The sequence below is a fragment of the Grammomys surdaster genome, unplaced genomic scaffold (assembly GCF_004785775.1).
Source record: "Grammomys surdaster isolate TR1022 unplaced genomic scaffold, NIH_TR_1.0 226, whole genome shotgun sequence".
NCBI lineage: Eukaryota > Metazoa > Chordata > Mammalia > Rodentia > Muridae > Grammomys > Grammomys surdaster.
The window spans coordinates 265093-291344 of record NW_021604671.1 but is presented as its reverse complement, the minus strand read 5'-3'; the positions used below and the strand labels follow the sequence as shown (position 1 = coordinate 291344).

Below are 26252 nucleotides of genomic sequence, written 5' to 3'. Positions count from 1 at the left end.
TGTGTGATTACAGGATCATTTGATAATTCTACCTTCAGTTTTCTAAAGATTCACTACATATTTTCTATAATGACTGTTTTAGCATTTCTACCAGCAATACTAGTAGGTCCTGTTTCTGCATACCCTCATCAACATGTTTTGTTTTTTTGTCCTTTTAGAAAACATAGTCATTCTAACAGAGGTGAGATGATATCTTCCTGTATATGTGTATATATGTTTCTGTGCGCGTGCGCGCACACACACACACACACACACACACACACACATACACGCACACATACACGCACACATTGTGTGTGTATCTGTGTTTTTGAAATAGGGCCTTGCCATGTAGCCATGTAACTATCAAAGTCAAGAATTCCAGTGTATTACTTGGTAGGACAGCAGTCACACTGTCTTTTTAGTAAAAACTGGAAACTCAGCAGTTGGTTTGGTTTGGAGAATCTTCTCTACACACTGAAGGAGGGGAGAGCCACTGAATTTATCTTGTGAGCTCAACACTGACTGTGAACTTGCTACTGCTCCACATCAGCCTCCCCAGTGAAGAGATTATAGGTATATCACTGTAAATGGCCATATGATGTTTTTTTGTTTTTTGATTTTTTTTGGTTTTTCGAGACAGGGTTTTTCTCTGTAGCCCTGGCTGTCCTGGAACTCACTCTGTAGACCAGGCTGGCCTCAAACTCGGAAATCCGCCTGCCTCTGCCTTCCAAGTGCTGGGATTAAAGGTGTGCGCCACCACTGCCCTACAATATGGTGGTTTTGATTTGATTTTTTTTGGGGGGGTAGTCACGGTGAAAGTTTTTCATGTACAGGTTGGACATACTTGTGTGTTCTTCCAAGAAGGCATTAGCCTCTCATCATATCTGTGGTTTCAAATGTTCTCTGTGAGTATACTAGTTGTCTTTTCATTATTGCTTCCCTTGCTGTACAAAACTTTTTAGTTTGATGTAGCCTCAGTCATTTCATATGTGTGTTGCCTAGTAGTCTCATCCTGTAAATGCATTCCCAGATGAATGTTAAAGTGTTGAACATTTCTCCCTGTTGCCTGCCTGCCTCCTCCCTTACCTCCCATTCCTTCTCCTTTCCTTCCATTAAGTCTTACTGTGTAGCCCTTGACAACTGGGAACATTAGCTATGTAGACCAGGGTGGATCAAATTTGAGTAATCCTCCTGCCTCTGTTCCCTGAGTGCTGGGATTGTAGGTGTGAATCATTATGTTCTGCGCTTCCATTTTCTTCTAGTAGTTTTATGGTTCATCAGTCTCATGTCTAAGTCTTTGATTTTAATTGTTACTTTTGTGTATGTCTCCATGAGAATGTATCCCATGTGTGTGCAGGTGACTCTTCAGAGGCCACATGAGGGTGTTAGATCTTCTGGAGCTAGAATAACAGGTGGTGTGAGCCACGTGGGTGTTTGAACAGAACTCAGCTCTTCTGCAGGAGCAGCAAGCACCCTTAATTGTGGAATAATCTTTCCAGCCCTTTATAGCTAAGTTTTTAATCCATTTTGATTATGAAATAAGGTCCTAATATCAATTTTTGTGTGGATATTGAATTTTTCCTAACACCATTTACTGAAGAGATTGCACTTTCTCCAGTGTGATGGTGTGGCCATCACTTGTATTCTTTAGCATGTGACAGTAGTGAGTGGTGGTGGTGTCAGGTGGATGCTTTTTTTGTTCCAGCTCTTGTGTAGCCCTTGAGTTGTGGGACTCTCACATCTACATGTATGACAGAGTGTGCACAGGCCGTGGATGATAGCATTATTTAGCCCATAGCAGCTCTACCAGTCAAGGCCTGTGGTCCTTCTTTTTAAGGCAGCCTGTCCTTTAACCTCAGCTCTGCATGCCATTCCTCTTGTTCCTGTTATACCCCTTTCTGAACTGTTCCACTACCTCTTTTTAGTTGTTAGGTAATCCGCTTAATGTTTCACTGTACCGTTGCTCTGCTGTCTAAGGTTCTGCTTTCTCCCTCTCTTAAATTTTATTCTTCTCTCGTTATATTACATCCTGAGTGCTGGTTTCCCCTACCACCTCCTCTCTATCCCAGATCCATCCCCTACCCCTCCATCCCTATCTCATTCCGCCTTCCCTCAGAAAAGAACATGCCTCCTAGGGACATCAACCAAACATGGCATAACAAGTTACATTAAGACCTGGCATATACCATCACATCAGTACCGGACAAGGCAAACCAATAGGAGGAGAAGGGATAGAGTCAGCAGGCAGAAGAGTCAGAGACAGCTCCCACTCCCAGTTAGGATTCCCACAAGAACACCAAGCTACTTAGTTATAACATATGCAGAGGACCTATGTCAGAATTTTGCAGGCTCCTTGTTCTCTGTGAGCCCCCATGAGTCTTGATCAGTTGGTTCTGTGGGATATGTTCTTCAGATGTCCCTGATCCTTCTGGTTCCTCCAGTCCTTTCTCCCTTTCTTCCACAGTACTCTCCTAAGCTCTGCCTAATGTTTGGCTGTATGATTCTGCATTTGCTTCCATCAGTTGCTAGATGAAGTCACTGTGGTCTCTGATGACAATTATGCTAGGCTCTGATCTGAGAACACTCTGTAGGCAGGACGAACTGTAGGTCAAAGATTCTGTGACTGGGTTGGTGTCCCAATCCTTTGAAGCCTTACCTGGTTATAGAAGACAGATGCCTCTTTCTTTATTCCAGCCCCAACACTGCTAAGAAAGTAGGTAAGAAGACGCCCCTGAAGAGCAATCTGTTATAAGGCCTCATGTTGCAACACTAGGAAAGGGTTCCCAGCCAACTCAAGTCAGCCTGAGTGACTTGGTTCTGCAGCCAGAGGAAGGGTGTTTGTATTGCTTACTGTAGGAGGAGCTAAGAGGAGCTAGAGGAGTAAGGAGAGGAAGAGGAGGAGTAGCGAGAGGAAGAGGAATAGGAAGAGGTGGAGCTAGGGTGAGCAGAGCTGTAGGAGCAATGGAGAGCCACGCAGAGCAGGTATGGAGAGCAGTCGCAGATAACAACTTTTATTTAGGTTAGCTAATTGGGAAACAACTCTCTTTGTATGGGCATATTGTTATTGAGCATTACCAAACATATAAAGCCTTTGATTAATCTTTAATCATTAGAGTCTCATTTTTTTTTACCGGGCCATCATGGATGGCAGGATGGTTTGGGCAATGCCCAGCCTTGCGGAGACATCGTGGAAGATTGGCAGAGCCATCTTCCACGCTGGCGTCTTGTGAGTGAAAGAGCTGGTGTTTCTGGCTGGCCGTTTCTAGCTACAGCATGCCCATGGCCTCTGGCTACAGAACATGGCGGCTGAGCTAGGCAGAGCCGCTGCAGCTTAGATAGTCGGCTTGACTGGATAATTACAGCAATAGATTACTGCAGACTTCACATGCAAATGAGGCTTTGTGTTCCTGTCTTCAGCAACATTGATATTAACCCCTTTGCTAGGTCATCAGAAGTGCTTCCACTCAGGCCTACATAGGAGTAGGTATATGATTCTAGAGTTCTCCAAGGCTTATGTTAACTGAAAGTGTGGTATAAGCAGTTTCAGACAGTGCTGACTGAGGCTGCATAGTCAAGAGCTGTAGGAGTATGTGGTGTGGTGTGGTGGTTTGAGTGAGAATGGCCCTTTATGGGCTCCTGTGTTAGAATGCTTGGTTCTCAGTGAGTGGAACTCTTTGGAAATGATTAGGAGGTGTGGCTGTCTTGGAGGAGTTGTGTCACTGAGAGTAGGCTCAGTCTTTGCCTGTGCCTGTGCCTGTGCCTGTCTCTGTGTTTGTGTTTGTGTCTGTGTCTCTGTTTGTCTCTCCACCCCCTCTGCTCTGCTCCCCCCCCCCAATGTGTTCTCAGTGCTTCAATACCTCTGCTCCACACCTTGATGTTCATGGACCAACTTTTTAAAACTGTAAATAAGCATCCATAGAAAAGTAACTAAGACACACAGCTTTCTAAAGGCATACATGATGTGTTCAGATAGCTGGTGTTGGCATAAACATCGTAATCCAGCAGATTGATTGTCTTCTTGGTCAAGCACCCGATAGCTACTGGTTAGAGTCAGATTGTTGCATACCTCAGAGCCTTTGAGTGTTTTCAGACAAAAAAACACCAGGAGTACTTGGAATAAAAACTGAATTTAATATTGACATGGATAGTAATTGTGCAGTGCTTACCGCCTGTCCAGTGTCCCAAGGAGAGGTGATTGTCCCTCACCTATCAGCTTCATACAGTGGTAAATTTATTTATAGTGTTATTGGAGTTAAGCTTAGTGTGTGTGCCGTTAAAATGCAAGAAGCCAGGGTTGGCCATAGATCCTTAGTAGGCCAATTAAAAGCCAAATTAATAGTGAAAAACAAGAAAAGAGAATTTGTTCAGTACAGACACAGAGGGGAGAGGGACATTGAGATCTAGTGACTTGCTATAGTCCACTTCATGTCTTAACATGAGGGTAAGGTTTAAACATCATCATTAAGCAGTGTGGTCCATTTGAGATCAACTCCCCCACACCTCTACCTACTCAAGTACAGGGACCTGGGCCACTGGATATTTCCTCTTTTATGGGGATCCAGAGCTATCCTGGGGATTTGAAAGAGGAACTTGTGCATGCTGGGCGAGAAGAGCCCTGTCCTTAAGCTTTACCTCACCCTTTTTGTCCTCCTCTTATCACTTTTAGTTTTGAGGGAAGATCTCACATAGCCCAGGTTGGCCTTGAGCTTACTTGTGTAGTCAAATATGATTGTAGCTTCTGATCCTCTTCCATTCTCCATATTTTGGAATTATAGGTGTATAACAAGATTCCTGGTTCCTTTATAAGGCAAGATCTCCCTGTGTTGCCCATTTTGACCTTGAATTTAATCAATAGTCCAGGGTAGCCCAAGCTAATCCAGTTTGTAATCACTGTGTTCCAACTCCTTTAGTAACGTGGTTTACGGCCTGCACCGTGTTCTAATTTGATGCATCTTGTAGCTTGGGATTTCTTCAGACTGGTTTTAGTATGTTGATTTTTTAGTTTCATTTATTTGTTTATTTATTTAGTTAATTTTAATTTTTGAGACAGAGTTTCTTTGTGTATCCTGGCTGTCCTGGATATCGCTCTGTAGGTACAGCAGGCTGGCCTCAAACTCAAGAGTTCCACCTGTCTTTGCCTGCTGAATGCTGGGATTAAAGGCATGTGGCACCACCACCTGGCTTCAGTTTCAGTTTTTTGAAGATAATGAAAAAAAAATTCTCCTTGAGTTCTTTGACTGTGGGTTGTTTGAGAACATTTAATGTTTCATTTCAAGTACTTGTGAATATTCCAGAATTTCTCCTGCCAACAGAGTTTGCTTTTACTCCATTATGCTAAAAACATACTCCATATGACTTTTCTGATCCTCCATTACAGGCATGCACCAACATGTCTGGCTCTTTGCTCTCTTTTGGTTACCATCTGCTTGGAGTATTTTTTTCCAGCCTTTGATTCCTTCCCAATTATGTCCTTAGTGCTGAAGAGGGTACCTCTGTGGAGTGATGCATTTACATGAGGTGAAGGAAGATGAACATAGGCATTTGTATGTGGCCTTTGACTAATACATCAGGGTTTTTCTGAGTGTTTTGGGCCATAACAGTCATGGCAGATACAGATACAGTGTCAATACTTAGGCAGAGGCAGGGCTTACATCCTGGCTAGGATGGACCACAGCAGTTTGGGATTTCTTCACATTGTTTGGGAACGGGAATACAGGTTAAAACCTATGAATTGCTTATTTCTGAAATTCTCCACTTAATATTTTAGACCATCATTTATGATGGGTAACAACATACCATGGGCAAAGAAAATATCCACAACAAATAAAGGAAGATCCCTGTATCCTTATTTCCCAGAACTCCTCGTAGCCTTTTTGTTCAGATCTGATAATCTGCCTCTTACTAGAACATGAAGAAAGGATCTTCACATGTCTAGTTTCCCATTCATTCACCACCTTTTGTTTTCATGTGTTTCCTACCCCCTGAAGTGCTGGGGCCCCAAGCCTGTTAAGTGGATCTGGATGTAGATGGACCCACCCTTGGGAACATTTTGGAGATGGAATTATCTTGTCCTTGTTAAATCTCTTGGTTAGCTCAATGCTGCCTATAATAGATTTTTCTTTTTTTTAATTAGATGTGAATTTTCTGGATTTTTGGGTGGTTTGAAAGCCTTCTGATGTATGTAAAAATTCTGATTTGTTTGGTTTTTCAGTAGAAGGTCCATAAATTTGGGGAAACCATGGAAAAAGGGTCAGTGCCCCAAAGGGGAGGACATTACTAGTCTACAGTGAAAGAAAGTTTAGGTGCCAGAAAGTGCCAGCTGTAGATAATTTCTCAAAAATCTCATTCTTGTGATTGAGTACTTCAGCCTGCAATCCCTTACACCATGTAAGCCTTTAAAGAAGCTGTCTTCAGTTTCACTTTGCCCAGGACCCATTTTGTGTTCTTCTGGACTTGTTTGAAGTACAGCACTCTATCCTTTAAAGTATGCTTTCTCTCTTAAAGTTGAACATACTGATGGCCTTCCTTCCTCACTGACTTATTGTAATGTTTCTGCCAGTAAATAATGGTAGTTGTTTATTTATTAATATGCACCAAGAATGTAAACTGTGGGGCTGGTGATGGTTCAGCAGCCTACAGATAACAGCACTGGCTTCTCTTGTTGAGGGCCCAAGGGGTTTGGATTTGATAGAGGCTCACTGCCATCTATAACTCCAGGTCCAGGCCCCTGCAGACAGACAAACACACACACACACACACACACACACACAAATAAAATATTTTTTTTGTTGAAAAACATTGTAGGTTTTATAGTATTTGGTTGGTTGGTTAAGATAATTTTGAACATGATGGATTTCATGAAGGATCAGTTTCTTTTTTCTTTTTTCTTTTGTCTTTTTTGGTTTTTCTAGACAGGGTTTCTCTGTATAGACCTGGCTGTCCTGGAACTCACTCTGTAGTCCAGGCTGGCCTCGAACTCAGAAATCTGCCTGCCTCTGCCTCCCAAGTGCTGGGATTAAAGGCGTGCGCTGCCACCATCACCTGGCTAAGGATTAGTTTCTTAAGTGTTGGAATTAATACTAAGGAAGTAATTTTTCCATCTAGTAAATTGTGGTTTGTAAATTACAGTCGAGCCATTTGTTAGATGTCTATTTGTAATGCAAACTACTCTTGTAAAATTGTTTGGTAAGTGCCACATTAGATACCAACAGAGACCGATTCTCTGTGTAATGTAGTCATTTAAATTCCCATTTTGAGAAATGATTCATTCTTTGAGTACGAGCTAGAAAAGTTGACAGATGTACTTAAAAGCTATGTCACTTAAAAAATAAAACAAACCTTCTAGAGTGCCTAGAGAGATGGCTCAATGGTTAAGGGTACTTTTGTTCCCAGCACCACCATAACTGCTTGTAACTTCAGCAGGGGATTAGATGCCCTCTTCTGGTCTCCCCAGGGAGTCAGCTGCATGCACATGCACAGGCTTACACACACACACACACACACACATACAAATACACATATACAAACAACACACACAACACATAAACACACACTCTAACAGATAAAACTCATTATCTGTCTTAAGGTTTCTATTGATATGAAGACATACCACGACTATGACAACTCTTATAAAGGAAAACCTTTAATTGGGATGGGCTTACAGATTAGTCTATTATAGTCCATTATTGGCATGGTGGGAAGCATGGTAGCACAGGGGCAGACATAGTGTTGGAGAGGTAGTTGAGAGTTCTACATCTGGATCAGCAGGCAGCAAGAAGAGAGAGTGGGCCACTGGACCTAGCTTGAGCATCTGAAACCTCAAAGCCCATCTCTAGAGACACACTTACTCCAACAAAGACACACCCACTCCAACCAGGACAAACTTCCTAATAGTGCCACTCACTATGAGTCTATGGGGGCCATTTTTATTCAACCCACCACTGCATTGTTGAAGGAAATCTAAGTGAACCCTGATAGAGATTTTAACACATCATACTAAGTATACTATGTAAGAAGTATAATGTCAAGAGTAGATTCTGTTCAAAGAAAGTCATGGGTTAGTTTCTGAATGCCCAAGAAGGAAGAGAGTAAAAAATGAAAAACTTGTGTCCCCATAGAAGTGATACCAGCCAACTCTGGTAATGTGGACCCCTTCTTTTTAAAGGAGAAAAGTAAGGGGGGGGGGCTTCTATGTCCTCTGAGCCACTAAGGAATCCTCTCACCAGAGGACAGGGTCACCTTACATGGTGTCCCCATTTGTTCTCCCTTGTGATGTTGAAGTGCGTTTAGCTGTCATTTATTCAGACTTATTTATCCAGAGATGATGGTCCATGCCCAACCTTTATGTCCATGTATGTATGTATGTATGTATGTATGTATGTATGTAATGTATGTAATGAATTTATGTCATTTTTCCACGGAGACTGTCCTTTGCAATATGTTAATGCAATGAAGAGGTGTCAGTCTGCTGTTAACTTCCACAGTCTCATTCTTAGTATATCAAGCATCTACATATGCCAGATGCAACTGAGCATTTCAGAAGTTTTTTTTAGTTTCTATTTGTGTGTGTGTGTGTATGTGTGTGTGTGTGTGTGTTGTTCCAGTGCTAAAGTACCAAACTTGTGAATGAAGCTTGTGCTCTCACTATTATAACAAAATTTACCAAACAAAGCGGTCATTGTGTTTGTGCATGTACATGTATTAAAGCAGCAAATCTTGCTTTTTAAATTTGAGAGCCTAGGTTGGCCTTGAGCTCATGAACCTCCTTCCTGCCTTTGCTTTCTTACTGCTAGAATTACAGGAGTGCCATGTACTCATGCCTCTCTTATTTTGCTTTTGCATTTATATTACTATTTAGGCAATATAAATATTAAATACGTAAAATGCATACCATGTAAAATTGTTAGCTTCTGTAATCAGGAATTTTAAGTCATTAAACTAGGATTACTTAATTTAAATGTTGTGGCTAAGAAATTCAGAGCATGTTTTTTGAATCAGAAAAACCTGGTACTAAGTTAAAGCAGTATCAATCTCCAGAACAGCACAGTCTGATGTGGCTAAGCATATGAAATTTGATGAGGTTGACTAACTGAATTTTAAGTTGCATGTATTTATGATCAGTTAATCTCTGGATATGTGACTCATGGTCACCATATAGGACCAGTAGTAATTAACTTAAATTCTTAGGCCCAGTAATCTAACTTCCATTGTTGTTACAAGAATTAAGTAAATAGTATATTTAAGTCACCATGGCTGGAACAGAATGTATTCTTGGGAATTGGTAGTTAAATATTAATAATACGCATTAATTTAAACTTGTTTATTTTTACTCTTTTCCAGGTTTAATTTATTTTTGGAAATCAAGTTCAATATTAAAAAGAAAAAGCACACATTATTGGAAGCCATTTCTACTAACTCGTTACATTTTACTTATGATTTGATTTGAATACTGTCATGGGAGGAGCTGTGAGTGCTGGGGAAGATAATGATGACTTAATTGATAACCTTAAAGAAGCTCAGTACATCCGAACTGAAAGAGTAGAGCAAGCCTTCAGAGCCATTGACCGCGGAGATTACTATCTGGAAGGCTACAGAGACAATGCTTATAAAGACTTAGCCTGGAAGCACGGGAACATACACTTGTCAGCACCTTGCATTTATTCTGAAGTTATGGAAGCTTTGAAACTTCAACCAGGATTATCTTTTCTTAACCTGGGAAGTGGAACCGGATATTTAAGTACAATGGTGGGCTTAATTTTAGGTAATTTTATTTTTGTAAATTTCTCTTTATAAAGTGAGCTGAGTTCGCATGGCTCTTCTTGACCTACAGCATATTTGTAACTGTGTCTAGTATGTCTGAATGTGTCTATGTAAAAAGGCATAGTGTTTAGGTGTGGGAACACATGCTTGTAGTAATCTCCTCTTTCCTAGCACTGACCCCAATGGTTGGTTAGTTCTGGCATTGTTCTGTCTAGTTACAGTATATACAGCAGTATCTCAGTACTTAAAATCAAGCAACTGGGGCTGGGTCTGTAGTTCAGTTGGTAGGGTACTTACCTAGCATTTACAAAGCCCTAGGTTTGGCCTAAAACTTCACATACCATCACAGTGGTAGGAGACTTAGAAATCAAAGTCATCCTTAGTAACATACTGCAAAGTGAGTCTGCAACCAGCGTGGGATACATGAGACACCCCCCACCCCCTACACTACACTACTTATCCTCCCCTCCCCCACCAAAGTAACTGTCAGGTAGAAGCTTAGGTGTATATAAAGTGTTATGTCTACTGATACACAATTTTGGTTGTTTTATCAATGTTCCATTTTAAGTGGAAAGCGAATTGTGCCAGTCTTGAAGACAGATGGGGCAAAGCAAGGGACTGGGGAAAAAGCATATTGCAGCATATTCTGAGTCTGTTGTACCTGGCATTGCTTCTGGTATGGGAACAGGGCAGAGATCAAAAGGGAACAAAATTTTTTTCTTTGAAGAGCTTAGAGGGTACTCAAAATGAGTGCTAGCATTGCATATGACACATAATATAACCAGACCATAATAACGCCTTATGATATGCTTTTACCTCATATGACTACAAAAGCATAAATAATAACCAGGTTATAATAATATCTAACGTGACATAACTATCGCTCATATAGCTGCAGGAGAATATAATTTTTTTAAAAGATGGAAGCTTAGTTTTGTGGGATCTTGCCCTGAGGTCACCAGTCCCTTAATTTTATTTAATATCTTTAATCTGGTCATCTCCTTGAACATGGGATTTAGCTCTCTTCTACTTCCGGGTGCCCCTTTAATCCTTGAACCATACATACGTTTAAAATTTTTCCTTTCTCAGTTTCCTACATTTGATCAAAAACCTTCTTAATAGTGAACTGTAGGACAGAGTCTATGCTAGGCTGTTTTGAGATTTCCTTTGCCAGTGCAATCAATATAAATCTTTTCACTGTGGCTTCAGGCAGATTCACTGGACAAGGGTAAAAAAAGCAGTCATATTCTTCACCAAAATAAACGAATGATCTCTAGAAACATTCTAAAGCTGTTCTTCTCTGAAACCTCTTATATCAGGCCCCCACAGTTCAAATCACCCTCAGCACCACTGTCTTCTATATTATTACTAGGATGGCCCCTTAAGCCCCACTTAAAGCACTCCTTTACTTTCTTAATCCAATGTCCCAAATTTACATTACTCCAAACAAAAGCATGGTCAATATGCAAGTCCCTGGTACCAGCTCCTGTCTTCAGGTTTCCATTGCTATAAAGAGACACCCAGACCAAGGCGACTCTTATAGGGGCAAACATTTAATTAGGGATGGCTTACAGTCGGGGGTTTAGTCCAATATCATGGTGGAAAGCATGGCAGTGTGCAGGCAGACTTGGTGCTGGAGGAGCCAAGAGTTCTACGTATGGATCTGCAGGCAGCAGAAGGGGACTGTGTAACTGGTCTTTGGCTATTTTGTGGATTTTTTTTCTTCTGCTTTATCCCCTCTTGTTTTACCTCCTATCACTAGATAGGAGAGAAAAAAGAATAGAGGGGATAGAGGAGAGAGATTCCTGAATAGTCATGGGTCAAAAAGGGGTCGACATTATCATTAGACTACTCCTGCTGATGAGGAGCATCAAGTGTCTTGGGGCAGGTTTGAGCTGTGCCATCACGATATTCAGATTCTTTTTGGTGTATAACTACTTAACAAAACTGTGACCAACAACAGCCAACAATCCACCCTGCCTTCTGGGGTCCTAGCATTTATATACCCTATGAAAAGTTCCCAGAATTCCAAACATTACACAATCTCAGAAATTATCTGCAGCTGGAAAAATCACCCCTGCTAGAGCAGGAGACAAATGATAGTTGGCTGCTGTGGACAGTCTGAAGCAGCCCCACATCCTATAGCTGGGATCAAAACAAAAACATATTCCTATAATATTTCTGTTTTTTTTTTTTAAAGAAAACAAAATTCCAAAATTGTCGCTATAGGACTGAGCTGACCTTGCGTATAGGAAATCTCAAAGCCTACCCCCACAGTGGCACACTTCCTCCAACAAAGCTACCCCTACTCCAGGACTGTACCTCCTAATAAGTGCCACTTCCTTTGGGACAAGCATTTAAACACTCAAGGGCCATACCTATTGAAACCACCACAGTTATTACTTTTTTAAAAAATTAAACTCTTCAGTTATTTTTAAATATAACAAGTAAGACAGAGCATCTGTGAAGCAGTGGTCATAGCTAAGTTTTAATCTGTTAAGCTGCTCTCGGAGCCTTATTCCCATACTACAGTCTCGTATATTGATTTGTGTTCCATGTGTTAAATCAGAGGGAAGGCAAGCGAAAAAGTCCTCGGACCTGGAGGACTGCTTACACAAAGCCTGTTGCGTTTGCAAGTCAGGTGTGGTTCTTCCCTACACAATGACCATATTTACAGAAGCCCTTTCCTTAGCATGTGCTTGCTATAGAGATCCAGCAGAAGCTGGGCAAGCAGGCATCTTTGGTGTTGTAATATGCAGTTAAAGGAAAAGATGTCCCTTGGAGAATCCTTGTCTCACTCAGAAATGAGTATAGAGGGTAGTCTATAATTAGAGCATTCTTGTTCAGAGAAGGCCAGTTAGAGTTTTCTTTGGAATGTTAAGGTATACTTGAAGTAGTTATTCATGAATTTAATTTTGCTCCAGACTTGGAGAATTAGGCCACTTCAAATCCGAATATGTTGTATTAGAGCATCATCTTTAGTTTTAAAGTCAAAATAAATTCTGTTCTGCTCACTTAACTGTCTTCCCAGAGCTCAGGATTTTTACAAGGGACTCTTAACACTGTCTTTGTTCCTGTATAATTAAGTTGAAGAGAAGAAAAAAGAAGCTTCCCAATCTTTTACCTTTTAAAAATGAATACCAAACCATTACCATGACTGTCATTCTTATAGCTGCTGATTCCAGTGGGGGTGGTTCCTCATTATACTGTTTCTTTTTGGCTTGGGAATTTATTCCTATTTTCCCAGTAGAACCTGTAATATAGAAACTATAGTTCTATTAAAAGCAGTAATACATACATATATTTATCCAACTTAAATATTTTTAATAGTCTCTTTTTAAATTTTTTTTAAAGATTTATTTGTGTATGTAAGGACATTGTTGCTGTCTCCACGACACACCAGAAGAGGGTATTGGATCTCACTACAAATGGTTGTGAGCCACCATGTGGTTGCCAAGAATTGAAGTTAGGACCTTTAGAAGACCAGTCAGTGCTCTTAACCACTCAGCCATCTCTCCAACCCTTTTCCTAGTCTCTTGACTAATTCTCTCATTATCAGAAGTGACTGAGGAGAGTCCCAGAATCATTCCAGTGCTGTGAATACTGCCACTGTGGTGTTTTTACAGTTTGCACTCTTAAAGGTGAAGCAGGCCACAAGCAGGCAACTTCTAGCAGCTTGTCCAGAGGGCCTGGTTAGTTACAGTGTGTGCTATCATCCTGTTTGGTCTTCATACCTCCTATTGCAGGATGTTAAATGATCCTTATTCACAATGCTTACATTGCCTTTGCCCTCAGAAAATGTTCACACATTTCCCCTCTCTGCATTTGTATGTGTGTATGCTTTCTCTCACTTCCTCTCGTTTTAATCAGGTATGGTTTATATACTGGAAATCTTACTATTTTCTCCTTTACTTTTAGTCTATATGTATGAGTATTTTGCTTGTATGTATGTCAGTGAATCATGTGTGTGCCTGGTGCTTTTGAGGCCAGAAGATGGCCTGGAATTACAAAACGTTGTGAGTTGCCATGTGGGTACTGGGAATTGACTTGGAAGAGCAGCCAGTACTTGTACAGGAGCTGTCTCTCCACCCTTAAGTTTACCTGTTTTTAAGTCTTTAACTCAGTGATTTTTTTTTTTAATAAACGGAAGCATAGTGCAAACTGCCACAGTCTAATCTTTAAACACCTCTATTAGAGCATACTCAACAGTATCCACACTTGAATCTCATCATAACCTTGACAGCCAATTGCTCCTGTAGATCTCGTTTCTGGACCTTTAATAGCAATGGACTCACACAGTGATCTTTTGTATCTGGTTTCTGTCACCCAGCTTTAGCTTCACAACTCATATGTGGAGTCTGACTTGAGGAATAAATGCCATTACATTTTTTTTCCCTTCCAATCAATTCACAGTTGATGTATGTTTGAGCTACTATTTTTGGCTATTTGGGAATACTGTCATGAGACTCTTATAGAAAGTCTTGTGTGGACAATTGCTTTCTCCTGAGTAGATCTTAGAACTGGAATTATTGAACAGAAGGTAAAATTATATTGTCCTTTTTAAAGCAATTACCATCCTTAAAATGTGGCTTCAGTGTTTGACATTCCTGTCAGTATTGTATGAAGTTTGGCTTGTCAGCATCTTCACTGACTGTGTATCTCTGCTAGTGCCTGTGTATTTCCATCTCTGCTGGTTGAGGATCAAACTAAGCATACATTTACTCTGGACTACACCTCCCTTTTAAGAATCTGAGCTTCTTTATCTTTAGTAGCCATCTAAGTGGATGTGAATTGTCATTGCATTAGAGTTCAGTTTGACACTTCCATAATTATTGAGCATCTCTTCAGTACTAGTTGGTTATTTGTGTAGCTTTGGTACATGTCTGGGCAAAGTTTTTACCTATCCATTGTACGTTGTTATTGTTTGTTCATTTGTGGTTTTATTAGCATAAAATTTTATAATGTTTCTTCAGGTTTTGTAAGGACTTCTTTAACGTGGTCTTGCCTCAGCTCTTTGTTCCTGGTGAGATCAAATACATTCTGCAGATGTCATGTTTCATGCTAAGGGAAAATTCTTTTTTCTACATTAAATGTTGGTTTTAGTCTTGATCCTCTATCCTGTATTTTAAGAAAAGATTTCTGTCTTTTTAGTAATTTTGGAGAGTATTCTTGATAAGTAACTTGGTTATGGCTGTGAACAAATCTCTCTTGAGAATGTTTTCTCTTATTTTTATCACACTTAAGCTGTCAGAGGACCCTGTGTGTAGACTGTCCTATATAGTCATCTGTGCACCCTGTTTCTATCAGACATCCTATACGGCATTATTATTAGCATCGTTCTTCTTTTAATTATTATTTTAAAAATAAGTTGACAAAGTAACAGGCTTCTTTCAGACATTTTCGTAACTACTTCCTTCTTACTGACTGATTTCAGCCCAAGCTGCCTTTCCTTTTACCCACTGTGCCCTTTGCTGTCAGCATCTTCATTCCTACTTTAGTATCTGGTGTTCTCTTGTCTTCTTGGCTCCCTTCTTAAGCCTCCTTTTTCCTGTGTCATATTCCTTTCCTGCTTTTGGAGCCTTTATTCTCGTCTCAGATGCTCAGAGTGTAACGATTAGGATCTGAGAGCCACCTATGTGAGAAAGCACACAATGTTTCTTTCTGATCCTGAGCTACCTGGCTATCTTTGGTATCATATCTTTGGATACCTGGATCATCTATACAGCAAATGGTCCTCTTTGCTTTTTCTCAAATTTAGTTGTAAGCCTCATAAGTGCAGTGCTTTTATGACCCCCCCCCCACCTACCATGAGTGCACTACTTTTGTATCCTCCATGAATGCAGGCCTTTTGTGACAATCTGTGAGTGCAGTGTTGTTATGACCCCCTGTGACTGTAGCACTTTCATGTCTCCTCCATGAGTGCAGTGCTTCTGTGACCCCCTGTGAGTGCAGTGCTGTTATGATACCCTATGAGTGTAGAGCTTTTGTAGCCCCTGTGAGGGCAGCACTTTCGTGACCCCATTTGATCAGTGCTTTTGGTGTCATTTGCAGATCTAGTACAGGGGAGCAGAGATGTTGAGTCACTTGTAAGTGTTCTAGAAGAAGTGTGAGAACTCTCGCCTCTTGCTTGTGTTGAGTAAGAGACTGCATTGCACAGAGGCCTGTGAGTGGAGCTTAAATTATAAATATGACACCAGTCCCTGGCGCTAACATAGACCTGTTCTGAGCTCATTTTAGCTTGTAAAGTTAAGTAGGTCCTACCAGGATGAGTTTTTAGTATGTAAGATTATAAACTCTCCTCCTTCTCCCTCTGTCTCTTTGTATGTTTGTATCTTTGTTTCTTTCTCTCTGTCTCTGTCTCTCTTGCTTGCTTGTGTGCATGTACACACACACACACACACACATACACACTGGGCTGTACAAAACATAACTACTAGAAGAATAGAATACTTTCAGAAAATTACTGACTTTTTGCATGTTTCCCTACATGTGAGAGAATTCATGAACCAGTCTTGTAATATCAAAGCTTACAGTTGTATGATTGTTTCTTTCCTTGTGGCACAATCGTCTTTAGGTTGTGCTGAATGTTGGACTGAATGCATCAAGTAGTGGTAAGAATTAATTGTAATTCACAGCCATGTTTGCGGGGAGGGTTTGTTTTTTTTTTTCTGGAACTGGTCTTCACATTCTGTTTTGAGTCTGCCTTCTGACAGAGTCAGCCTATTGTAGTCTAGGAAGTGTGTGTATGTGTGTGCACACATAAGAGAATGTTTCATATAGTCTATTGCAGTCATAGTCACTCTTTCACTACCCTCTCTTCTGCTTTTGCTGATCCCTTCTTTTCATTAGTCTTCTCCTCTCTGTCCATCTTTGTTTCAGACAAAGTTGTGTGTGAACACAGTAGTGATTCTTTACTGGTGTATGAACAACTTACCAGTAACTATACCACTGAAGAAATTGATACCCCTTCCATGCTCTCAGGAGCACATCCCTTTCCTGCATCAGTAAGGTAATGTTGAAAGGAATACCCATACATAGGTCTTGTGCAGGCATCTACCGCTGCTGTGGTGTATCTTTTTTTTTTTTTTTTCGGTTTTTTGAGACAGGGTTTCTCTTTTAGCCCTGGCTGTCCTGGAACTCACTCTGTAGACCAGGCTAGCCTCGAACTTGTCTCTGCCTCCCAAGTGCTGGGATTAAAGGCACTGCCCGGCTGCTGTGGTGTATCTTGAAGACGGTGTTTCATAGCACTTCTCCCCTCTCTTGGGGTGTATAATTTCCAGATCTCCTTCTATTGTTTTTTTGTAAATGCCTTGTTCACTTAAATAACAGCAACAACAACAACAACAACAAAAAAACACCTTTGGCTGGGTGGTGGTGGTGCACGCCTTTAATCCCAGCACTTGGGAGGCAGAGGCAGGCGGATTTCTGAGTTTTAGGTCAGCCTGGTCTACAGAGTGAGTTCCAGGACAGCCAGGGCTACACAGAGAAACCCTGTCTCAAAAAGACAAAACAAAACAAAAAAAAACAAACCAAACCAACCAACCAAACAAAAAAACCTTTGGCTTTAGCCTATAGTGAAGAATGGCTCTCTCTCTTGTTTTGGTTTGGTTTCCGCATCATTGAATATTATAAAATCTATTAGTTTCTTCAGGGTTAACCTCCCCATGTCTGGACGTGGACCTTGGAGAGTACTCCCCGTCTTCATCTTTACACATATGGTTCACATCCTGTTTCTTCTTCTTCAGACAGAGAATACAAATTATCCTGTCCTCAAATCAGTTCTTCCCTCAATTCTTTTCCACAGAATACAAAAATTTTATTATATTCTCTTCTTCATCCCATGTTTCCTTTCTTGGTGAAAGTGCAGTTGTCTTCTAAGCTGTGCAAGGTAAAGCTTGAATATCAGCCTCTTTAGTTCGAGTGCTGTGGAGCCACTTACTTCCAGGGTTCAAATCCCCAGCACAGCGAAAGACATGATTTCAAATAACTTTCCTTTTTCTTCTTGTGTTTAATCCAATGACCATCCCACTTCCACAGTAACGTAAAACCCCGAGGAGACCTTGATATTTAAAAAATAAAATAAAATTTATGTGATGGATGTCTAATAGGGATGAGAGTAGGCTTGAAGCAAGAAGGTAGTCTTACAGATAAAAGGAAATGTGTAATCTAGTCTGACGACTTTCCTATTAAATTAGTTTTGAGTCTAGTGTATTTATTTATAAGATTTACTGATAGTAGTTTTGATGTAAATTTGCAATTTCTTTCCTTTATCATACTTCTATGAATTATTTACGTTAGACCTTATAAAGTAAGCTGCTGAGAATATCCAATAGAGAATCATAGCATTTCTCCTATTAGATCTTCATTCTGTTCAATAAATTCATATTTCAGCACGAGTTATTCATTTCTGGACCTGGAAGCCTTCAGGCCCAGTAAAAGTAAGGTGGGCATTGTAGTGGTTCCTGTAATCCTAGTACACAGCAAGAAGCTTGAAGTCTCAAGGTCAGCCTGAGCTACATAGTAAGACCCTGACTCAGATGAAGCAGGAAAAAAGCCAATGAAAATGAATTCTGGGGAAATTAATTTTGTTGGATCAAAATCTGTAGGTGTGTAAATTTGTGTGAGATGGAAGCTGGGGATCGTGACTTTAAGACAATCCTTAATTACATACCAAGTTGAAGAGTTTAAAGCCAGCCTGAACTACAGTAAGACCCCGTCTCAAAAAACCAATAACAAAAACTCAGGAGGCATTATCTCAACCCAATAAAACCCTTCTAAGTCATATATACATAAGACTTAGGAGGGTCTGGTGCCTTGCAAGGCATTACTGGCAAAATTTAAAACTTTTTTTATGAGACTTTGCCAAACCTAGAAAAGAGAGAAGTTTCTCATTTTCAGAATCACCAAACTATTACATGGCAAGACTTAGGAAAAATTGGACAGTAGTTGTCTTTAATCAAGTGTTAGGTAGAATGTGAGTAATTCTGAGAATCACACACACACCTATCCATGTTTTGTTTGGGGGAGGGGCTGACCTTGAGCTTATCATGTAGCCCAGAGTGATCCTGAACTCTCAGTCATCTTGCTTTCACTTCCCAGGTGCTAAGATTAACTGCATTTGTCACTAAGCCTGGCTCTTTATGTTTCAACACATTATCTATAATTCATTTTTTACCTGTCACAGTCTACAAGTTTACTTACACTTCCTAAAGTTTTATCTTACATAATTAGAGTTACTAATAATGAATATAATTTGTTAAAAAGTATTTTAATATGTATAATTTAATATCATTGACTTTATATTGTTATCATAAAAAACAAATAACCAGTTCATGTACTCCCCCTTGTGGTAAATATTAGGGCTAGCCAAATGTTTTTATATTAATAGTTGTTAACTCTTCACATTACCTTACAAACAAACGAGAATAGGGATTTGAATGGTCCAAACACTAAGAAGCATTCCGACTGAACTGGGCATGGTGGTGCATGCCTATAATGCTGTCCTGAGGCCAAAGACTGCTGAGAAGTCAAAACTAGCACAAATTGCAGTCAGATAGGTCAGGCAGAGTTATATAGACCTTTGTGTGCGCGTGCGTGTGAGTTAGGAAATCTAGAAAATCAGACTGGACTTCGTATAATAGTTAGGAGGGTATGTTTATGCAGCAGAGCCCTAGTTGTATATGTTATTACTTTAAAGCCTGACCAGGTCACACCCCAAAAGGATTGCCTTTGGCCTATCTGCAATAGGACCCAGGCAAGATGGCTTTGGATAGGTCCAGTTTGTCCAGTTCCCAGGTTACTGATAATACGATCATGGCTGAGAACTACTTCTTTAGGTTTTAGTGTTCTTATGTCCCTAACCTGGTCTGTAAGTGGGGATGGGCACATCATAAAGTTCTGATGTTCTGTTACTTGTCTTATACTTCACAGCAAATGAAGTGCTTTGAAGTAAGCAGTGGTGGATCCTCAGGATTCCTTTTAGAGTAAGAAATAATTTTTCAGTAAGAAGTAATGGACTAATCCTAGGATGCTCCACAGGGAAGAACAAGCACATAGTCCTGCCTTCATGTTTTCAAATGAAATTGTAGGTCTGATCATTTCCTTCCTTCAGTTTTCCAGCTAAATGTTAGGAAGTCCTTTTGTCTAGGTTGTGTTCTGTGAGTTAGCTTTATAGAAAATGTCAACAGTATAGTGTAGTGTAAAGCTCTTGGGTTTCCTTGATGACTGTCAGATAGATGTCTGTTTACCTACATCATATTGCACCAATTGTGGGGTATGACGTGAAGGGGGCACTGCTGTAAATAGAGAATAGTTACTGTATTTTGCCTACTAATTATTGACCTTTAAATGTACACTTTAATTATTGAGTAACTGATAAATATGTGAGCTGGTTACAGCTAGGTACAATTGTTAAAAGAAGATAATTAGTCTTTAGTTTTATTATATTAGAATTTTGTTATTTTTATTATTTATCATAACTGAGATTTAATCAGTCTTAAAAATAATTTCTAATATATAGAATACTTAGATATTTCTTAGTAACTCTTATTTGTCTTAATAAACTGTTCCTATTTTCTTTTTAAAAAGTTAGTTTAGTGTTGTATCACCTGTTAGTATTTTCTCTCTATAACTGTATACTATAGAAATAAAGCCTTTATTATTTAATAAAATCTGCCTTGGTTAATATAAAATAACATTGGATTGTATTGAATACAAAGTCACATTTACATTTCCTCTGGAGTAGTTTCTTTTTTTATTCCATTGGCAAGTTGTACTGTTGGTTTTGATTTATATGATCATATGTTTTTAGAAATCTAACTGTTTATAGTTTCATTTCGTATTTTCTTTTTTTTTTTTCTTTTTATCCTTTCCCTGGGTCTTCTACAGGAGCAGCACATACTCTTAGCTGCTGACAGCCTCTCTTGTCCATTAATTCTGCCTTTTAGTAATATAGTTTTATCTTTTATATAATTTATATATAACTAGAATATTATAATAAATAATATTTATTATTATTTTCATGCCTAGAATATATGTCAGGCATATTTATTACCTCCTTATCTGTCTTCCTCTGAGTGCTTTTAGGCTGAACATTCCCCCACATATATTAACTCCTTTGAAAACTGAAGTTTTTCATCTAATTTTGGGAGGAGGGTTTTGCTTTGATTTTTTTTTTTTTTAATGAATCTTCAGTTTTACTGTTTAAAGTATTAGGAATTTTAAGGAATGTTAAACTGAGGTTTCAGTTTTCAGATGAAAGCTTACCCGTTTATAAGTAAGTAAACAAAGGAAGTGCTTAGGATTGCCTCAGTCATTCTGCATTGCATAATGCAAATATCAAATACTTTTTTTGTACTATTTGAACATCTAAATTCGCTCATCTGTAGTTGACTTTTTCTTAAAGTACTTGTGGCTAATAAAGACAAGACTGGTATGCGTTGTATTGTGACAGACATTAGAGGACTCCTTCAGTTACAGATTATCTAAGGAAAATTAGTAAACTTGGCATGGTAGCACGGTAGCACATATCTTTAATACTACCACTCCAGAGTCAGAGGCCGGAGACTCTAAGTTCAGGGATAGTTGGGGCTATACAGAGAGACTGTTTTTCTAAAATTAGAATAATAAGAAAACACAACGTTCTTATGAAGCCTTTGCAGATTACAGTAAAAGAATGTAGAGCTTAAAACCTATTGGACTCCATTTTAGTCGACAAGGAGAACTTGATTGTCAACTGCAATTGTGTATTGCCTTTATGAAGAGAATGGGCACCCAGGATATGGAGTAGTAATGTTAGAAAATACTGAGTCCTAGATCTCAGTGAGCAAGAACCATCTGCCAGTTACAGGGAGCACTGAGTAAGCTCTCTCCCCATGCTCTTTTCATGGGAGGTCTTTCCAGCCATCATCATGTATAAAAATAAGTGTGGTGTGAGAAGCATGAAGTTTGCTGGAACTCTTAGCCACACCACTGAGAACCACCAGATTTTGAATAAACTGAAGCTGATGGTAAAGATACCTCAGCTAGATATGGTGATGCATATTTCTTCTTGCTACTCAGGAAGCTAAGGCAGGAAAACCACAAGTTAGAGACTAGCTCAGCCTCCATAGTAACTTGAGGGCCAGTCTGAGTAAGCAAGTTAGTAAACAGAGGGCTGGAGGTGCAGAGTGCTGACTAGGACAAGGTCTGGTTCCAATTTCAGAATGGCAAAGTGACACCACTGCACCATTTGATCATAGTATTCCGTCAAAAAACTGTCTTTGGAGATGTGTAGGCTTTAGCCTTGTAATCTCTTGCTACTGTGCTCACTGCTTCCTCTTCATAGAAAATAGGTGATATAAACAGATTTCCGTTCAACTGTAAAATCTAGGTAGTAGCTGTTTGCGTATTTCTTGCCTCTTTTAAATCCTATTGATAGATAAGTGCACAGAAATTAAAATTCTGGGGCACATCATTAATATTTTTTTAAAAATGCTTATATAATTACAGGTCCTTTTGGAATAAATCATGGGATTGAACTTCATTCAGATGTGGTGGAGTATGCCAAGGAGAAACTGGAGAGTTTCATCAAAAATAGTGATAGCTTTGATAAGTAAGTATTTATACCTGTAGTTTTGGTATGAGAGCAATTAATAAATATGTGTAGTATGCCTATTCTTAAACAGTATCAGATTATCCTGGCTAAATGAATGCAGTAGAAATCTTTGCTATACAGTGAGGAAATAAGTTACCATGTAATTTTTTATTATAGGTAAATATGTGATTACTGATCTTTCATTTATTAAATACCATATAGTTAACTTTTGGGTAGAAAACAAGATGTTGTGCTCATGGTACTTTTCTGTAGCTGGTTTCAGCCTTTTGGTTGATAGTTTCAACAGTATGTTTTCTGTTTGTCTATAACTTATATACACAGCATACAAAGGTCCCTCCTTACTCCATAATAAATTTAGTAGAAATTACTGTATAAATACATCTGTATGTGTCACGTGGGATCATGTTTGGGAAATTGTTTTATGGAATTGTTTACCTTTACCCTGGCTTCTCTTTCCAAGATGCATTGCATAGGTGTTGATCGTTGGTGAAAGCAAGTGAAAGTGAAGATTTGGGGTATAATCATGAGGAAATTCTGCCCAGACAGTTTTGTGGAACAACGGCTCTTATGGCTGAACTTGAAATAAATCCTACAAATTGAAATAGCTTACTATATGTAGGGCTTTAGTGTGTCCTATTTCTGTATAGCGTGTTGTAGTTTCCAATAGGGAATACCTTTAAACAGATAGGAAGCATAGACATAGAACACAGTCATTATACAGCAAGGTTTCAGTGTAAAAACTGACCCAGGCTCCAGACTTGGCTTTTTAGCAGGGGTCTCCCACTCATCCCTAGCTCTGGCTGTAAATGCCAGTGTGAAAAACTGTAGGGGGACAAGAGCACAAACCTAGAGAGTTCCAGAATCCAAGGACACTTTGAGTACCCTCCAAAGAGTGTATCTTCTTTTCTGCCCTTTTGCTTTCTTCCTCCTCCAGTTGCCCTTGCATTTTTGTCATCTTCTTTGTGTCTATTCTAGTGTGAACAAAGCTTGGGGACTGGTTGAAGAAAACAAAACAAGCCCCACAGCAGTTCCTCAGCTCCTGTAGTCTAGCAGAGGCTGTGTGCAACAGAGGTGTGATTGTAGCTGGATCATTAAGCACTTTAGGCAGGATTGAGGGAGTTGAGGTGCTCAGGTTATTTTTTTCTATAATACACACAATAGATTTTAAATTGGCCAGGTAAATTATCATTTTGCTGAGGAACTTTGCTCTTTAGAAGATTTAATCTATATGAATGTTTTGCCTAAATCTCTGAATACAACCACATACATGTCTGGTGTATACAGAGTTCAGGAGAGGGCATCTAATCCTTTGCACTCTAGTTTTAGAATTTGAGAAGTACCGTGTGGGCTCCAGAAGTCCACCCTTGCTCCTCTGCTAGAGCAAGTAGACCAAATTTCTGAACCATCTTTCCAGCCCCTGCATAACTTTTCTTTAGGGATAATTAACACCTAGTTCATAATCTCAGTTATTTTCAGTTACATACTGAATTTATTCCAAAAAAGAAACGCATTTAACAGAAATCAAAGTTACTAGCTCAGTTATTTAATAAGAAATTGATATTAAACTTTACCATCTGTTTATGTCTTCGTTATTTTCTACTGTCTATTAACTAATGTGGTTGCTGAGTTTTGAGATGTGGGCAAGATTAATTTTTATTTAGCTATTGCTGTTTTTTGAAGTGTTTGATTTCTTGTAAAATATTTTAATATTGAACCTTAATCTGCCCATAAGAAGGTTTTGAATATATTTTAACTTAGAAAGTATAAAAGCAATATTAATAAAGGCTTAAAAATCTTTAGTAAGGTCTATTACAGATTACTTGTTAGTACATTTCATTTGTTGATACATGAAGGTTCAATTTCTGGTCATTATTCAACAGGCTTAAGGAAGACTTGAGTCACTAAGGCAAATCTGTTCAGGTTTGTTGATGAGACGTCATCTGGGTAACAGTGAAGAATGCTATGATTTCAGTGATTTTCATTTTGTATAGTATAACAAATCAGTTTGAAGGCTATTAGGTGTCTCATTTGTTATCTATTTAATGGTGTGTGTGTGTGTGTGTGTGTGTGTGAATATGGACATGAAGGTATGCACACGTGTGTATATGTGGAGGCCAGAGGTTGATATCCAGGGATCTCTTTCATCAATCACTCTTCATTTGTATGTTTTAGACAGGGTCTCTCACCTGAGTTGAAGCTCATCAATGCAGCCAAGTGTGTGCTACCATGCCAGGCTTTTTACATAAGGGATACAAACTCAGGTCCTCATGAGCATGACAAGCCTACTGTGGTACACTTTTTCAGACCTTTCCTCTCTCATGTCTCAAAAAAATATTTTCACATAATTGAAAATGATAAAATTTTTTCTGCTTGTTTTTGAATTTTTGTTACTGTTATGCAGGTTTTAAAAATAATTCCTAACATGATCCATAGCATTCAGCAAAGAATAATCCAAACGCTTCCTTGCGACATTGAATGTTTATGCTGTTCTACTTAAAATCATTAACTAGGTGTTTATCATACTTGCTGAAGTTTTACAGCTTATTTTTGAAACATTTTTATGTTAATTCATTCTAAAGAAGATAATTGGAGCAATTTTATTTTACTTCTTAGGCAGGTGGTGTTGTAGTCAGGTTTCTATTATTGTGATAAACACCGTGACCAAAAACAATTGGAGAAGGAAAGGATATTGTCCATTACTAAAGGTAGTTAGGGCAAGACCTTAAAAGCAGGAAGCTGGATACAGGAACTAAAGAGGAGGCTCTTAGAGGCGGCTTCTTACTAATTAGTTCCCTATGGCTTGCTCAGCCTTCTTTCTTATTGCTTGGCATGCGCTCTACCACTGAGCTAAATCCCCAACCCTTTCTGCCTTATTGCAACCCTGGACCACCAGCCTAGGGATATCAATGTCCACAGTAGTAGTCTGGGCCGGCACACATCAATCATAAATCAAGAAAATGCCCCCACAGACTTGTCTACAGGCCACTCTGATGGAGACATTTTTTTCTCATGTTTCCTCTTACCAGAAGACCCTAGCTTGTGTCAAGTTAACAAACTAACCAGAACAGGTATGAAATACTACTTAATGTTCAATATCTTATATTGAGCTTATCTTATATTCTTGTATACAAAGAGTAGCTAGTACTAGGAAATTGTTTCATTTTTCATAAAATAGCAACTGGTATAAAGTTAAGTAATCAAAGTTGATTGGTTGTTCATTTTTTTTTTTTTACCTAATTTGGTTTTGATAACCAGTTAGAGGATATGATATTTTTCTTTCTGTCATACTTATATCTTGATTCTTTAAGTTTTTTAAATGTTAATATATTATTACTTTCTTTCAATTAAATAATTAGAACATTTGCGAACTGTAAAAAGTTTCTATTGAAACAGTTTCATATTTGTATATATGTTTATCTATGTGTGTATCAAAATAGAGATCAAGAAAGATGGATCATTAAATTTTGTGTTGGTATCTCACCATCTCTAGAATTTAGCATGGAAAGAACAAGTGCCTAAAATCCAGTGCTGTTCTTCATCCGGGGAGTCCACAGCCTTCTCATCAGCTCCTTTCTTCAATAGTATTGCTGAGCTGTATGTGTGTTAAGCTACACTTTGAAGGTTTTCTTACATACATGTGCCTGGATCAGCATGAGTTCTCATAAATAAGAAGGCAAGAATATCTAATATACAATGTAGAAATACAAGAGTGTGTGTGTGTGTGTGTGTTGTACAAACCTGTGTCTTGTATCCTAAATTATGTTTGTTCTTTGAGTAAAACTGTCCCTAATGTATGTCCATTAAATTATGTTACCGCTGCATGAACAGGTACATGGCTCAGAACAGCTCCTCAGTTTACTGGATATGGAAAGCTGGAGTGAAGGATTACTTATTACTCAGGATTCACTGAACTTCC

At 39.0% G+C, this 26252-nt stretch overlaps 1 protein-coding gene across 4 annotated transcripts in view; it reads left to right on the top strand.

Moving 5' to 3' along the window:
* Pcmtd1 (protein-L-isoaspartate (D-aspartate) O-methyltransferase domain containing 1) overlaps nt 1-26252 on the top strand; it is a 64837-nt gene that overhangs the window by 21396 nt on the left and 17189 nt on the right. For 3 of the 4 annotated variants that reach the window (XM_028773400.1, XM_028773399.1, XM_028773401.1), the window contains 2 exons: nt 9322-9742; nt 22231-22333. In XM_028773400.1, coding sequence (XP_028629233.1) covers nt 9436-9742; nt 22231-22333 — 410 coding nt within the window. In that variant the 5' untranslated portion in view covers nt 9322-9435. The remainder of the gene's footprint in view (nt 1-9321; nt 9743-22230; nt 22334-26252) is intronic. The other variant, XM_028773402.1, reaches the window with a different exon arrangement.